This window comes from Centrocercus urophasianus, unplaced genomic scaffold (assembly GCF_019232065.1).
Source record: "Centrocercus urophasianus isolate 14NV4802_14NV808 unplaced genomic scaffold, USGS_Curo_1.0 seq_10, whole genome shotgun sequence".
Lineage (NCBI taxonomy): Eukaryota > Metazoa > Chordata > Aves > Galliformes > Phasianidae > Centrocercus > Centrocercus urophasianus.
Window position 1 is genome coordinate 92,841,425 of NW_024884142.1, and position 16,753 is coordinate 92,858,177.

Below are 16,753 nucleotides of genomic sequence, written 5' to 3' on the forward strand. Positions count from 1 at the left end.
AATTGGCTCATGTCTTCCTGGAGTGCGATATCCAAAATTGTTCCTCGTATTCCTGCTGAGGTTTTATTAATGCTGAGCTGAGGGGAAGAATGACTTTATATTTTTGCAGGCTATGCTTGTGTTTGCACATCCAATGTACTGTGAGCAGATGCCAACTCACAGTGTCACCCTGAGCTATGTTCAAGCATGGAGGCACTCACTAAAACCAGGCACTAAAAAGTAAACAAGTACTGCTTGTTTTACCCTCCCAAATATCTATTAGGTAAAATAAAAAATCAAGATTTATTGGATATTTATTGATTGAAAATGCACAGGAAAAAAGTCTTCATCTTGAAGGAAAATAAATGTATTGTTTACCACAACAAGGTATCCATGATAAGAATTCAGCAGTTTAGGAGTGTTCTCATGCAATGCACCAACCACCGGAAATTCCATCCTTTTATCAAGAAGATAATGTCCAAGCTTGTTAAAGTAATGGTCTTTCTCAGTCCTTATGTTTATATTCAGATAGGTCAGAATAATTTCTAATGAAGCTTATGAACTTAAGGCTAGACATCTCTGTGACATCTGCTGATCTTATTGTTGAAACCAAGAACCTTGGAGGTACAGCAATTTGTCATTTTTCCTGAAAGGATTAGATTAGCAAAAAATTAGCAAATAAGAAAAAAAAACTGTTGTTTACTGTGTGGGTCTGTATTGAATAGTGCAGGAATTCCCTGCTGCTACTTATTTCTACATTCAGCATTTTCCCAACTCCTAACAGTACCGCAAAGGAAGAAGCAAACTTCTTCAAATGCGTAACTAGAATTTTCTTTCTGAAAAGCTAATCTAATTAATCTGCTTATCTCTGAGATTCTTCAGTGGAAGAAAGCCTTTGCTGTATTGCTTACACATTATAAATGTCCTTTGAAGGAAGGGGGAAAAAAGAAACACCAACTAATGATATATTTTACATACCAAAAAACATCTTCTTATAGTATATTGCATAATTTGAAGCCCTCTTTCACAGGAGAAGTAATTTTAGAAGTTTTCAATATTGTAAATTGTTTCCCCTTGTTCAATAGCTTATTATCATTTAAGTATAATTGCATTATGCCATATATAGATCCATTTTTCTGGAAGAATTCCAGAAGGAAATGTAGTCGGAGGATGTGCTGTATATCTAATGGATATTTATTTTAATGGCATAAACATTGTTCTAAATCTCTTTTTGCATTAACGATAAATTGATCATTAGTATGAAGTAGGTGAGAATAAAGAATAGTTTCTAATAACTCATAGCTCACATGGATTTTGTTGGAATGTTTTTAGCACTGAGATTGTGTCCAGGTCCTTGTCTCCTGTCAGTTCCATTCAGGTCATTGGCTAAAACCACCCACCACTCTGTCCTTCAGCTCTCATTTTGTAGCTTCTACCAGAGCATACATATTAGAGCCTGAAAGAATGCAGCACCATGTCATGTATGCTCTACTTCATAAACCTCTTCTGTGACTGTAATTCTAATGGGGAAGTTTTCTTAGCCAAAATAGGGTTAGTTGTCTTGTATAACACAAGCAAAAATGCTGCAGTGGGAAAGCAAGAAACAGGGATCCTGGTCCCAAGCTTTGTGTTAGGCTGTAGGACCACAGGCATATTACATCATCTTTTCATGCAACCAAATGTAAAGCATGTGTCCTGTTAACATACCCACACACATAGTGTATCTGCATTAGGTTCCTGGCACAGAGATGGTTTGTATCTGACCATCTAATCTGACGTGGGTTGTGTGTCCCCATCTCACACTGAGCTTTACCACCAATACTTTTAGTTTAAATGTAGCAACACTGATTCATATTTCTCATAAAAAAAAGATTATATTTTCATTAAAGCTAGCTTACAGGAGCCACGTAAACATACTCAATAACAAGCATTGTAAGCTTATATATAAACATTTAACCTTCCTTCAGTACCTTGAGTACTTGGTTCTTCTTCAGTAGGAATTGAGTGAAGATGAGGTGAAGGCTTGCAGAGTATTACTCAGAGTAGGAGTTTTATGGAGTAAAGTGCACTGATTTTCAGTTATAGCAATTATCTAGTTTTGACTTTAGAGGCAGTTCTGAAAAGCAATTGGGAGAAAATGTGTTCAGCCCCAGCTAAAAAAAATAGTGATGAAAAAAGACATCTTAATTTTTTTTTTTTTTTTTTTAAACCAAGGCATAAAAAATATTGGAAGGGAGCATAGTTTTTAAAATAATCTTAAAATGTGATGTGTTCATTTTTCTAATGTATCCTTTATTTTTCAGTACAAATAATTTGAGATCTTTTCATGTTATAAATGGAGAAAAGTTTCACTAGAAGTTCTTTCTTGCTCCACTCAATGCTTTGCAAAGCACTTTGATATATCTGCATGAGAAAGACTGTTAGCAAGCTTTTTTAAACAAAGCAGCCACAAATCAGTAGCCTGCGCAGTACAAACTCCACTGACAAAACAGCACTGCTGCAAGAGGCAGGGATATGGAAAAACCGTGATAATTCAAATTATGAGATTGTCTTCCTCCAGTGCATGGCATAATTCTGATTAAAATTACTGGCAGTACTCAGTGTGCATCAAAGAAAAAAAACAGCTCCAGGAACTGACACACTGTTAAATCTGGAAGAGCTTTTATAGGCTAGTGGTTCAGTGTGGTTTTTGAAAACTTTCTAATGAAAAGCCAATATGTAATATGCCCCTAAGCTTTTCTGGGCAGTAATGCTGAACTACATAAGCAAAGAAGGCCAGCAATACACCCATGTTTTATACTTAAATTTATAATAGTTTTTGCATGCGCACAGTCTTAAAGAATATGTTTTGGACCTTTTTGTCCTTCTCAGAATCAAAACTAGATCCAAGAATCACAGAATGGCCAGGGGTGGAAGGGACCTCAAGGATAACGAATCTCCAACCCCCTTGAAAGCTGCTAGCTTTCTAAGCCTTTAAAAATATGTATGCATGATGTATTTTTTCCTGATCACACCTGTTATTATTCACGGAAACAAGCAGGTAAAATTAGGCAAGTGTTGATAGAGCCATGAACTGTCGGCTGAGAAGTCTTGCATCTTCTTTCCTGCCATAACCTGGTTTTAAAAGATAAGTTGGTTGTGACACTTCATTTTAATTGTATAAGAGTTGCCTTGTCTTAGCTAAGAAAATATTTAATTCATTAAAAAACAAGACACAGGCATGAGTTAAATGATTTTCTTTTTCCATTCTTTTCCCAGTTGCAAGTATTACTTGCATATATGTTAAGGAGAACAGATTTGGTCCTATGAAGTCAACTTACAGTGACCATTCTTCCCCGTGCAACCTGCCCCCTTAAGCAAAGGTGATCAAATATACACAGGATTCCCATTTATCTATGTGTAAGAACTGAGGAAGGCCCACGCATCTATAATTATTCCAAACATTGGCATTTATTATGAAGTGATCTCAAAGTGCTTTTAACACAGTATTAGCTCTAATTCCACACTGAGTGTTCACTAGAGCTTTATAGTTACAAATTCATACGTGCAGAGGACTTAATCCTGCAATGCACTGTTTAATAACGCTTGAAGATGAAAGCAGCTGAAACCTTTCAGCATTGGTGGTAAGAGTATAATTCTGCCAAGCCTTACTCATGCAAATAATCTTTATCCTTATGACTGATAACATTGACTTGGCTTGTCAATTAGCTATTAAGTGGCTAATGGCTTGTAGTGATCTGCTCAAATTTGCCCCAAGTCTGACAGAAACAGCTATAGGACTTCCATCTTATCCATGCTAACAGAGGGTAAAGAACAGGTATATGTAATATATCACCTTATAGCCTAGCAACGTATCTTCACAGAACTGGATGCAAAATGTACTGTGACAGTACTATATGGGTACCTGCCTTTATTTGAATACTTCAACCAAATTATCTGTATTTTCTCTATTAAAATCACCTATCGTTGTCATTAGGAAAAGAACAGGACACATATACCACTGGATATTCTCCATCATTAAGTTAATTATCTATCTATGGATTGTGTAGTAGCTTTATTTTTCTTGTGCTACCGATAGTCCCACTCAAAGAAGTGCAACATGAAGGGTTTTATCTGTGTTGTTCATTGGCTAAAAAGTGATGTGTTTGGGACTGTTACAGCTTCTCTGGTGAATATTTATTTAGATTGGGGGGAAAAAAAGAAATCGGTATTACTTGAGGAAAAAAAATAGCTAGAACTTTCGTTTAAGATTACAAAAGAAGGCATTGCTTAATCCCTGAAGTAGGAAATTGCTTTTCTTCATGATCCATTGCTTTCATACTGTTTCTGGCTGCTGGTGCTGAAGAAAAGAAAAACTGTGTTCTCCTTATGTTCTCACTGTATCTACTTTCTTATCCTCTGTGAAAACTTTACTGTTAATTTGTTGCTGAAGTAAATAAAGAGAGGAGGGAGCTTGGGCTATTTTGTCTCAAAAGGGCTTCTGAAAATATGGAAGCAAAGCAAAAGTGTATGCAGGAAACAGAAAAATGAAATTAATGATTTGAAACAGTAAATCAAAGCTGAAGACGTGTGGTTTTTCTGTTCTTCGGGTTGCTGGTATAAGCTTACACCTAAATTGGGCAGTGTGCTCCCAGAAGATGAATGTAACTAAAGAGTGCCTTTCCTTCTGTTCTGATCTCGTATGTACACAGGCAGACAGTAAGTTATAACACAAACAAAAGGCGTAGCTGTCTGGAAATTATGCTATCTTGTTTCACTTTGCTTAGAACTCTTTTTTTTTCTTTTTTTTTTTTCTTTTTTTTCTTTTTTTTTTTTTTCCTGTTAAAGCACCTATTGTTTTAATTGCTTCTAATATGCATTATGAAATTATGGCATGTTACAGCTCAGGGCTGGAAAATGCTAATAGACTGTAGCTAAGGAATGATAATTTAACTTCAGAAGTTGGAGCATTTAGTTAGTGATTCTCTGCTATTGTCAGGACAGGTCACGGAATGCATTTTAAAGTAATTAAAACTTAGCAGTTGCGGTTTATATTTTTCCCTTTGTAACAGCAGAAATTGTGTTTTCCTCTTCTACTAACAGTGATTCCTGCTTCTTATAATTATCTGTTTTTTTTTTTTAATTTGTTTTATCCATTTAGTCTTGTAAATTAATCAGAGGTTATGCTAGCAAAATAGCAATTTGAAAATAATTATCAGAGTGAGTTTTTGATACAACGGAAAAGGAACGTGTAGGTTTTATTTTGAGGTTTTGCTTGTGCTAGCTAGATGAGGAAAATAGCAAGGCCACACCATATGCCCAATAAAAGCTTCATTAGAAAGACATTAGCAGAGTAATCCAGGTTAGTCTGTGGTTTATTTTATTTAGAATGTAATAAGCTAAGTTCATTAGTTTGCAGACTTAATGTTTTCTACTGTACCTCAAAGCAACCAGTAACAATTCCGCTGAGACTCTGCAGATCTCACTGACACCTGTCAAGATAAACACATAGCTCTCTGGGGGAATCATCTTGGCAACATAACTGAGAAAATCTGGAAGAAAGTAAGTCTTTCATACACAAAAGAGTGTCACACGTTGTAAACTTTATTAATGATTTTTCGCTTGCCTCTGAGGTCATATATCTCTCTTTAAAGAAGGAGGAAAAAAGTCAAATCAATCTCTGAAGAATAAATATTTTGGAATGTACAATACTGCATTTGGAATGTATTTTAAAGAACTTGAAGGATATAGAATAATTATGTAATTTGAATTGAACCTCAGAAAGGCTGTCTAAGACCAGCAATTGAATTCTGCATTCCCCCAGGGCTAATATATTAGATTACAAGGATTATTGTAGTGACAGTATTTTTGCCACTGCATTTAAGGTTGTCAGCATTTCCATTTTAAACCTGCATGTTCAGAGGTTCATAACTCAGCTATAGACATTTTCTTGGCACTACAAGCAGAGTTTCTGCAGAATGATGATGCATTTTCTTTAAAACAAACAAACAAAAGGCTTAAAGCTAAATAAGTATTTGGACACTTTAAAGTTATGAATGCCAAAAGTTAATGGTGTCCTCTTACAATTCTGCATTTAACTGTGGTCATTTCTACATCCATCTGTAGCAGTACAGCTGTCTGGGATCTAAAGCAGTGTGTTGATGAGTGGACAAAATGATAGCAAGGTATTCCTCACCATTTTCTTTCTGTTAAAATTGTTACAGGACAAATATGTTTAAGGAAGGCAGTGGGGTGGGACTCCACCATACATCGTCTTCTTTTCCAAGGACTAGAAAGATAGGGGAAATAATCACAAACCAGGTTGGAAGGCACCTTAGAAATCATATCAGGAAAATATGCTAAAGAATGTATGAGTTGGAAAGGATCTCACAGACCATCCAGTTGCAGCCCCTTGCTTTTAGCAGGGTCACCTACCACTAAAGCCTCATCCAGTCTGGTCTTGAAAACCTCCAGATATGGCATCCACAGCTTCTCTGAGCAACTTGGTTCAGTGTCTAAACATCTTCCAAATAAATAATTTCTTCCTAATGTGCAATTCAGATCTACTTTCCTTTAGTTTAAGTGTCTTATGCCTTTTTCTGTCACCGCACAACACTGTGATAAAGAGTACCTCTCCAGCTCTCCTGTAGGCTCCCTTTAAGTACTGGAAGGCCACAATGAGGTCTCCCTGCAGCTTTCTCTTCTTCAGGCTAACAAACCCAACTTTCTCAGCCTTTCTTCACAGAGATGTTCTAGCCCTGTGATGATTCCTGTGGCCCTCTGGGTGCGTTGTAATAAGACCATGTCTCCTGACTGTTCTTAGCTTTAGTCATTCCATCATTTAGGTCTCTCCCTTGTACCTGTGGGCTTCCCACCAAAGAAAAGATGATCAGCTTTCTATTGCAAGCTCTTCAAATTCAATTTCCCATCTTAGGGCCATCACACTTGGAATTTAGTTTTAGCTTGGTCCTGATGTGGCACTTAATATCCCAGCTGTTATGTAAGTCATAACAGGAGCTACACAACAACCAAAAACACAGACTTCTCTTATTTATGGAGATCTTTATAAACAAATATGTTTCACTTATTCTTTGTATGCTGTACTGGACGCAGAACAGCGCCACTCTGGGTTCTGTTATTGGCATCTACCACTGATCTCATCAAACATCATGTTGACTAATTTGCAACTTATTTTAGAGTGGGTTTTGTTGTTGTTCTTCTTTGGTTGTTTGGTTTTTGTCCCTGTCCAGAGCACTTGCTGATTTCCATTTAGTAGCATTTAAGCTGCAGTCAAGGATCTCCCTGTCCTGCAGCAATGCAATGCCAATTCCTGTGGCAGCACTGGTAGAAATCAGAGGCTTCTGCAAGTTCTGCAGCTAATTGCCTATAGAATTAAGTTCTAGTGCAGTAGTCCGCAGAGAATATAACCTGCCCTGCTTTGTACAGGACAATGAATTTCTTAAATGTCTCCATGTATATACATGTGGATTTGGCCTTAATTCCCATGGCTTTGTATTGGAATGAAAAGGGGAACCAAGCCAAAGTGTTAGCACCCTTTGTGCAAATTTAGACAAAGAAATTAAAACACAAAACTGAATGGCATTACAGCATTTGGCAGCCAGCAAAAGACAACTCCAGTGGAATATGAGCCATCCTCCTGACAGCAAGTCAAAGCAGGGCTAATGCAAGGAACAGTGCATGGACTTGGCAAAGTGCCCTGCAGACTGATGGACCAACCAGGGTGATTTCAAACCAAGAGGGAGCTTCCTTTCAGAGTCAGCTCCTTGTTAAAAATGCTCTCCAACCAGTCCCTTTTATTCTGAACTGAAAGGATGTGGCTTATGAGTGGTTTTGGTAGGAATAAACAAAATCAGCTTGCTTTTGACAACAAGGAATAGAAAGAGATGATTGCTCTCTTTATTCATGCAGAGTCAAGAAACATTTAATATGAAGATTTAAGCCTATTTGGATGAACAGATTTATGGTCAGAAAGATTTATTAGCTGTGGAGGGATTTATTTTTTTACAATACATAGAGAGAAAATACCCATGTTACAAGGAAAGCAAACTAAGTATTTCCATTGTCAACTTTTTTTAGATTATATAATTTATCTAAAAAAAAAAAAAAAAAAAAAAAAGCTAGATTACTACCAAACGTTAGATTTTCTGTGCATTTTATAACTACACAAATACTCCATCTATCTCTCCTAGAATTATGCTTTTACTTTCCAAGTCTCCAAGTAGTTCATATGATAAACTGTATTGGCTTCCTTTCCAAAGTAAAGGGTTCCTGCCCTTTCCCTAAATTACGTGGATTTAGGACACAAACTGGCTGTGATTCTTATTCTCTGGTGACAGGCCTGAGTTCTGCATCTTGCAATTCATTGGCTTTTAAAATAAGCACTTTCTCCTGTTTAAAAGAGGAAAATCAACACTTTCAATGGAAAATGCGACATCTGTAGTGTTGGAAGATCCTGGCTAAAGGTCCTGAAAGTCATCAGAGTTCATAGCAATAACTGCTGATAGGTTAAACCTGATAGCTTGCACATTTTCTCCAATTTACTGTCTGTCAGACGTAAGAACATAAATTCTTTCCTGCTTAATTGCAATCACAGTTTCCATAAGTTTTGAAATGAAATGTGATTCCATCCATACCAGCAGAGAAATGCTACAGTAGGAAAACACAGGAAATGTGTTAGAGTGTTCATTGAACAGCATTCTCTGTAATACAAACACATGTTTCTAGAGCTTTTTTCTATCCAAATTTGCTGCACGTATTTGAACTTCAGGAGTTTATGCCCAGAAGTTGCAGTATAAAGTGTGGGGTTTCATCTCTGGCGAACAGAGATGGGCAAAGTAGTCTGCTTGTATAAGAAGGCACTTAACCTAAAGTAGCCCTGAATTTAACTGACAACTTCTGCCAGCCTAAGGCATGGTCTGCGCTGAAGCTTTGCTGGTGTTGCCAAGTTGTTTATCTTAACTGATGTAACTATATTGACAAGAATCGGGATGTAGGCACATAAAGTTGTACCAGCAAGAAATAGTCCATTTTATTCAGAGAAATAATGCAAATTATACTCGTGGAAGTAGTCGTTTTGTTTTTGTAAGTCTTAGTTGGGAGCATTTGGCATTTATAGGATAATGGCATAGCTCAGTAGAAGAAACGAGGAAAAGATGCCTTTGTACAATTAAGGACATTCTTGCTCATAAACCTAGGCAGCTACTGGTATTAATAGAGCACTTGGTAGAGATAACTTGATTAAAAGTCACATTTACTATCCATGTGACCTGCATAGGGTAAGTGTTAAATGGGGTTAAAACAACTCCATTAAATTAGCTTCACTGAGCTAAGGTTTGGGCACATTTCCAAAATGCCGAAAACTACCGTGTGATCACTGTAGTTTATTGTCACAGCTTATTTGCTATGCCTCTAATAGGACATTTATTTGTTTACCCAAACTCCGTTTACTGCCTTTCTGTTCCTCTTCTTCCTTCTTTGGGTGAGGCCTTCACAGCCTGATACCACAATATGATCATGTGGATACACGATTCCGTGCCCTTGGGAATTGCAGTCAGATTATTTCAACTTCAACTAGTCCTCAGCTAACAGAGATTCAGACTCACTCTTATGTCAGCAGGGGGTAAAAAAGAAAGTATTTTAAATAAGAAAATTATTTGTGCTTACCATTGGTTTTCATAGTGTTTACTTGCAGATGCTTTCAACTTTTACTTTTCATTAAAAAGCTTAACTCTGAGTGCTAAGGCTACCAATTAAGAATTTTAAATAAAACATGAAAAGACCAGAAGTATCTTACCACCAAGATTTGCTTCAAATTAGAAAGAAGTGCTTGTTAAAAAAAAAAAAGCCCTAATCAAGAAAGGATTTTATTTCCTCACTTTTCCTTCTTTTGCTTTTCTGTTCCCATCCTTCTTTTGCTTTCATGCACGTTTAATTCTTCAACCTCCTTTTCCCTTTCTGTTATCCTTTCCATCATCCATCTTCATGTGTATTTCCCACAAATTCTTTCTCCCCGTTTCTTACCCATGTACTGCATTAGATCACCTTTTGCTTCCTTGAAACTTGGATAGTCTCCTCATTTATTTCCATGGTTCAGAGTGCAGAGCCAGGAAAATGCCAAGTGTCATTAAAATTAGAGAGTACATTAAAATTAGCACATATAGGAGCACATGGCCAGATCTAGAAAAAGATGCCTACTTAGGCTTGTGCCTCCCCATTCACATTTTCGCCAAGTAACTAAATAAGATGCCTAAGTAGGGTTGTGGAGATTGGCTTTTGTGTCCTCAGCAGCAAAATAATCCACCAATTTAGAAGTCCATAAATAGCGTTTAAGACCATGTAACACCTAAAAATAATCAAGGAATTACAGAAACACACAGAAAAGACCATTAAGATCAGTGTGTCCAACTGCTAACCCATCCCTACCATTTTCATTGTCATGTCCCTCAGTGCCATGTCTCCATGGTTTCTGAGCACCTTGAGGGATGGTGACTCCACCACCTCCCTGGGCAGCCTATGCCAGTGTATCACTGTTATTCTAGAGAATTTTTTTTTTTCCAGATATACAATCTATCTAATGAAAAGGAAAAAGAACTGCTCTAAGTAGTCTCCAAGCCGAAATTTGAACTAGAAACCTTAGTGGCAATTACGTGCATGCACTGCGTAAATATACATTTAATAATGTGGGCACTTTAACACTCTTTTTATCTTCAATTAAATATTAAATGAAGTAGTTCTGAAGTACATAAACATTTTATTCATCTGTCCTTGGTATTTAAATACTTTATACCTTTATACTTCATACCACCGTGATGGAGGTGGCAGATTGAGTAAACACTTAGATGAAGGTACTCAGGCAACAAATGTACCTAATAAGACAAAGAATACGAAGACCTACAGTTGTGTCCACACCAAAGCTTGGATTTTAGTTCAACAAACTAAGCTTAGGTTGGAAGGATTCTGTACAAAGATCCGTTGTAAGGCTACAACTAACAGGAACCGCACAGCAAAGCCCTGCCTTCCTGGATGCCAAAAGGGAAACTCCCACTGAGCAGTAGCAGAACAGAGCTCATGATGGGGGCCTTAAAAGAGCCAAGCAGGAGATGGCCTAAGGAGGATTTGCCAGCTGAGATTCACTGTGCCAACTGTACTGTTACACGGCTGGCAGTAAAGCTTCCTATTGCAGGAAAGTGTATGTCTTTCAAAATATTGTAGGCTGTCTACTGTCATTAAGAACAATCAGTTAACTACTGCATGCTTCTAAAGCAACTTGCCAACAGTTTACCAAAAACCTGGTTCCAGTGACTGAAATATTTTGTTTTCTGAGTCAAAGAAAACAGTAGTATGTATGGATAAGTTTCCTAATGTGCATTACTTGCAGGAACAATAAATAGACTTTGGGGGCTTGAATTTTAGCAGAGCTGGCAAATCTAGGCTGTATTTCTTCGAGGAATTATTTGAGAGATTTTATTGTATTGGATTTTGTTTTTAAACCATGAACTGTTTTACTGGGGTTTTGCTGTTGGTTGGTCGATTGTTTTGGTGGGTTTTTTTGTTTGTTTGTTTTTTGGAGAGGTGACAGTGCGCAGCAGTTGCAAGCTGATAAGTTGGAAATGTGAGATTTTCATTTCTTTTGAACAAAGGCTTCCCAAAAGCACAGGTGGGAGAAGTCCCTGAGTTTCTTAAGCACTGTCTTGCTGTTTTGCAGGCCAGCACTGGGTTAGCGGGGCAGAACGTGCACTTGCATGAAGCCCGGGAAAGGTTTGGGTGCTAAGCCTGTTGGTTAATCCGTTTATTTGTTTCCCTGGAGTGCTTCCATCGTTGCATGAAGGGTTTTTACAATTTGCCCCAACGCCTCTGCTATACTTGCAGACGGACGATGTTTCCAGCCTGGGGATGGAAATCTGCATCCCCTCGGGGCAGGGTGGGGGCTGCAGCCGCTTTCTCGGCTCAGCTCGGGGTTTTGGGGCTCTCCTCTCGCCCCAGGAGAACGACCCTTGCTGGGCTAAGCAGAGCAGGATGAAAAGCTTTTCCTCTCCTACAGCCTCCGCGGCTGAGTAAGGATTGCAACTTCGGATCGCATCCGCGCAAATTAGAAAGTACCTCAGCAAACAGCAGCGGTTTTGCGTTTGAAATGAATGCGAGGGGTATAAAAGAAAGAAAGAAAGAAAAAAAAAAGGCATTTTCACACCCACCCCTCGCCCTCTCCCTTTCACGCATCCACACCCATGATCTCATGCCGCCGAAGGCATGGCACGGGATTACGGGAGGCTGGGAGCGACAGCGTGTGGCTCTCACACCCTGTTGTGCCCAGGTGCGGTACTGCAGGGGCTGCGCTGCTCCGCGCGGTATCGCCCCGCACGGCGGCGGGGGCTGAGGCGGCCCCTCCCGCTGCGGTGGGGGCGAGGCAGCGGCGAGCCCCGCAGCCGGGGGTGGGGTGGGACGGGGGGGGGATCGACAATGGGGACGTTTCCTAACCCGGTTGGTGGCGGCGGGAGGCAGTAAGGCAGGGAAATGAAATAAAATAAACCAAAACACTACAACCTCCCCTCCCTCCCCTCTCATCCCCCCTCCTCCCCCCGAGCCGAAACTCTTTGTTAGGCGCCATGTGTGTCATTAGCGGAGAATCAAAGCTGCTGCTCGAAAAGACAGAGGTACCGTCTGATGGGTGAAGTTTAGGTCAATTTAAAGACCCGAAATCGTTCTTTCTGAGAAGAAAGCGGGCTTTTGAGACGTTGCCACAGGGGAGCTCTCCTCGTTCCGCGGGGCGGCCGTCCGCCCGTGTTGTGCCCGCACCGCCCGAGCCGCCTTCTGGCAGCTCCGGAGCGGAGCGCGATTGTGTAGGAGCTGAACTCAGCCTCCCTCCTTAACATAGGCTCGTCCTCTGCATTGCATCCAGGCTTCAGTGATTTGCTGTTTGGAGACTGCAGATTTGCATAGCCCTGCTCTTCGCGAGCGTGGTTATTTCTTTTCTTTTTTTTTTTTTTTTTCCCAGCTTCTTTCATAAGGGTGCACTATTCTCCCTGAAAACGTCCTCGGGTATTACTGTCAGTAGTCAGAGAGCCGAGCTTGCCGGAGCAGCCCGCTCATTGTCTGGGTGCGAGTGTGCGTGTGTGTGCGTGTGTGTGAGAGCGGGTGTGCGTGTGCACGCCGCTCCGAGGGGCTCAGCAGTTCGGAGATGAATGGAAGGAAGAGCAGCAGTTTGATTTTTCTCCGCTTTCCCAGCGCCGGCTGATGGAGTGGCATCCCCTTTTTTCTTTCTGAGCAGAAATGTGGCACCGTTGGTTACCCCGCGGATTTCTGAGGATGGGGGAACGCTTGGCGCTCTCGTAAACCTTTGCAACTGTGGAGTGTTGTTAATGAGCGGCGGCCCCGGGAAAGCTGAAACTAGCGATTGCCTGAGCGCGGGGCTATTCCTCTCTTCCACCTCTTTGCCAAGGCTCTCACCTGCCTGGATTCTCCGCCTCTGACTATGTCTCGGATTGTTTTGGGTAGAAGAAGACCAGGAGAAAAGGATCCCCGGCAGCTTTCCCACAGGGAAGAGATGGCTCGCCTGGTGCCGTGAGCCGACGGCCCCGGCTGCGTGTGTGCGAGCGCTCCCGCCCAAAGTTTGCCTCCTTCGCCGCGGCTGCCGCTCCCCCCGAGGCCGCCGCGCACCGAGGATGGGGGGGTTGCTCAGGGGCAGCCCCGAGCCGGGCCCCGCCGGCGGCAGCGGCAGCAGCGCTGGGGGCCGCCTGGCGCTGCTCTGGATAGTCCCTCTCACGCTCAGCGGCCTCCTTGGGGTGGCGTGGGGAGCCTCCAGCCTGGGCGCTCACCACATTCACCATTTCCACGGCAGCAGCAAACATCATTCAGTGCCTATCGCTATCTACAGGTCACCGGCTTCCTTGCGAGGCGGACACGGTGGGTTCGGACACGCCGCTCGGTTTCTTGTGGGGCGGGGTGGGCGCCCGGGCCGTGCCCGTCCCGCTGCTCCCGTCGAGGAGCCGGCGCTGGGACTTCCCCCGGGGACCGCGGTGTCCCCACGCTGCTCCTCCGGATCCTCTCCACCGCGGGGCATCCGCAGCCGCTGCCCCTAGCCAGGAGAGCCCCGGCCCTCGCCCCCCGGTGCCCCCCGCCACAGCCGGGGGTGCCAGACGAGCGGGGCGGGCGGGGCTGTGTCCTGAGGAGAGGGGCAGGGCAGGGCAGGGCAGGGCAGGGCCGGGCGCTCAGGGACCCGGCGGGGAGCGAGGGGCGGGGAGGGAGTCCGTGCGCCGCTGAAAGCGCTGCGAGGATCGAGTTCTTCCCATTCGTTACCTTGGTGGAAAGTCGATGAACTAAGGCAGAGGTCAGCTAATTATGCAGGGGCTCGGGAAATAAGCTGTTCGTTGCCCGCTGTCGTGGTCCGGAGAGGGACGGAGATTTTTTTTTTTTTTTTTTTTTTAAATTCCTTTATGGTGTAAATGCTCAAGAATTACAGTCCTATGACACTTAGTTTCTGAAGTGATGGGAAGCTGCTTCGGTGTCCTTTAAACAGCGCTGTTACAGTTTTTCTTTTTGCATATCTACTTAGACGAACCTATACATAAATGTATGTGAAATAGACATGAGTATGCTCAGCGTTGCTTTAAAAGAAAGCTAAGCACCAGACTGTGTTTTAGGGATTTAAAACCAAAGCCTCCCTTTGTCTCTGAGGGAGGGGAAAAAAAGATAAAGAAAAACCCATGTTGGCTTCTGATTAGGTTATACAGCTTCATTCCTCTTGATTTTCTCATCTCGCCTTGCTTCATTTGCACGATCATGCGATGTCATTTACAAGATTTGCAAAGTGAAAACCGGATCTCCTGCTTAACCTTTGCGTCTCTGGGCGAGGTGACCCAGTTGTGGGCACGAAGTAGTTAGGATTCAATGGGTTGGGTTGGTGTTTTTTTTTTTTTTTATTTCCCAGTGATTAACAGTGCCAACATTGGAGGATGTGATTGCATTGTTCACCTGAATATTTCTTTTGTGTGCTAAAGACCCCTCAGTGGTAAACTGCCAAAGAGGCAGAATGTCCAGAAATGACTCTTCGGGAGCATCTTGTTAATTAAAAAAGAAGTTAGGTGGCTGGGCTAATTCAAAAGAAAGAGGGACAGAAATTCAGGCCACCACTCTCCGCTGTAGTGTGTTCAGGCAGCACAAGACTGAGAATGCTGCATGCTTTGTACTGGATGTTCTTAAAGAGGAAAATTAGAGATGTATGTGTGCACAAACACATATATACTTACTGTTTTTTGGAGTTCTGTACATCTGGGGATATCATTTTGTGGCTTGCTGGTAATTTGAGGGGAGGCTGAAACAATGAGGGGAAAAGAAATGTAATCATATAAGTACCAGCCATAATTCTGTGGAATGTATTTTAAAATCCTACCTTCTGCCAATTTTTAAAAACGTTACCTTGACCTAGTCAAAGCATAATGGTGCAGAAAGGCAACTCTTGGAGGAAATGAGTCTTGTTAAGGGAAATGAAAGATGAAGTGGTGGAGCTGACATGTAGGGACTTCATAGGGAAGCCCAGGAGCCTCTCCAGAAGTTAAGTAGCTGATTTTACAAAATGAAAGATGTTACATGTCATAAGAAGGTATTTCGGAGCCTTTACCTGATAACTCTAAGTGTCCTTGATTTTCCGTGCTTATCAGAAGCTCTACAATTGGGTGGCATTTTAAAACATCTAATTCCTTCCATTATTAATTCTAAAGAGAGGTGTTCCCGTTTTCTTCTATGAGCTTGGCAGGAACATTTGTCTTTATGGCTGAGCAGGGTTGGATGCAGCTCCTGTTGAGTCCATCACCACATTTCTGAGCATCAGTCGGAGAGCACTGAGTGAAGGGCTGCTTATTCCTCACCCTGACATCAGAGGGCACTTCTGCAGAGTCTCAGCCCATGCAGGTTTAGCATGAGCTTGTATCCTGACTTGTATCCTTTAGCACCCCTGGCTTCAGCATGAGCTCCACTCAGCATTAGCTTCATTCAGTTTGAAGTTTTTCCATTCCAGTCTAACACGAATGCACATAAAGGTTGCAGTCTTTGCCGTGACCTCCTGCCTGCCTTTTTGTTGCTTTGCCAGTTTTCTGCAGCATGGTACCTATTACAGGTTGCAAAGGTCTTCTAGGGTAGGTCAATTAGTCAATCCCCTGAAAACATCACACTCTAATGTTACCAGTCGGAGGTGTTGAAAGAAGGAGAAACGATCACTTTTCCCAGCCATTCAATAAATGTCACCACAGTGCTCAGACATCCACACCTTCCTCCTCTACCCCTGGCACCAGCTAGCACTACCACCCCCATCTGCTCAGCTTTGCTTTGCTTTTCTATTCTTTCCACATTCCTTCAGCCAACCCTCTTCTAGCTAATAGTATAAGCAAAGCCAGAAGCCTGGTGTGGCTGGATTTTTGCCACTTCTTTTGACAAACCAAACCACAATCTTGCTGCTAACACTCTCTTCAGGTAAATTTGCTGGGGATTTGCTTAGTAGCATGAACTCATGTGGTTTTAGCTGTCAGTGTTGTGCCTCAGAGAGACAAACAGGATACTAAGCAAGCAATTAGCTCATCCTGTTACATAAAAAGTAGTTCACCACATAGATTTTTTTAATATTTGAAAGTAAAAATTAAACATCTTTCAAGTAGGGTTTTTTTTGCTGCTGGTTTTTTTTTTTTGGTTCTTTTTTGCTTAGCCTTCTGACTCTCATTAAACTTGGAAAGGTGACAGATGGTTGAAGGAATCAAGAGTTTAAGCATAGGAATAAATAGGAAAATGA

General features: G+C 41.6%; 1 protein-coding gene across 3 annotated transcripts in view; it reads left to right on the top strand.

The window, feature by feature from the left end:
- Positions 1-16,753, top strand: part of NRXN1 (neurexin 1) — a 425,606-nt gene that overhangs the window by 152,695 nt on the left and 256,158 nt on the right. The window contains exon 1 of one of the 3 annotated variants that reach the window (XM_042824423.1): positions 13,638-13,878. The exons of the other annotated variants lie outside the window; for them this stretch is intronic. Coding sequence (XP_042680357.1) covers positions 13,638-13,878 — 241 coding nt within the window. Of the gene's footprint in view, positions 1-13,637; positions 13,879-16,753 lie in introns of those variants that run through there. 3 annotated transcript variants of the gene reach the window in all.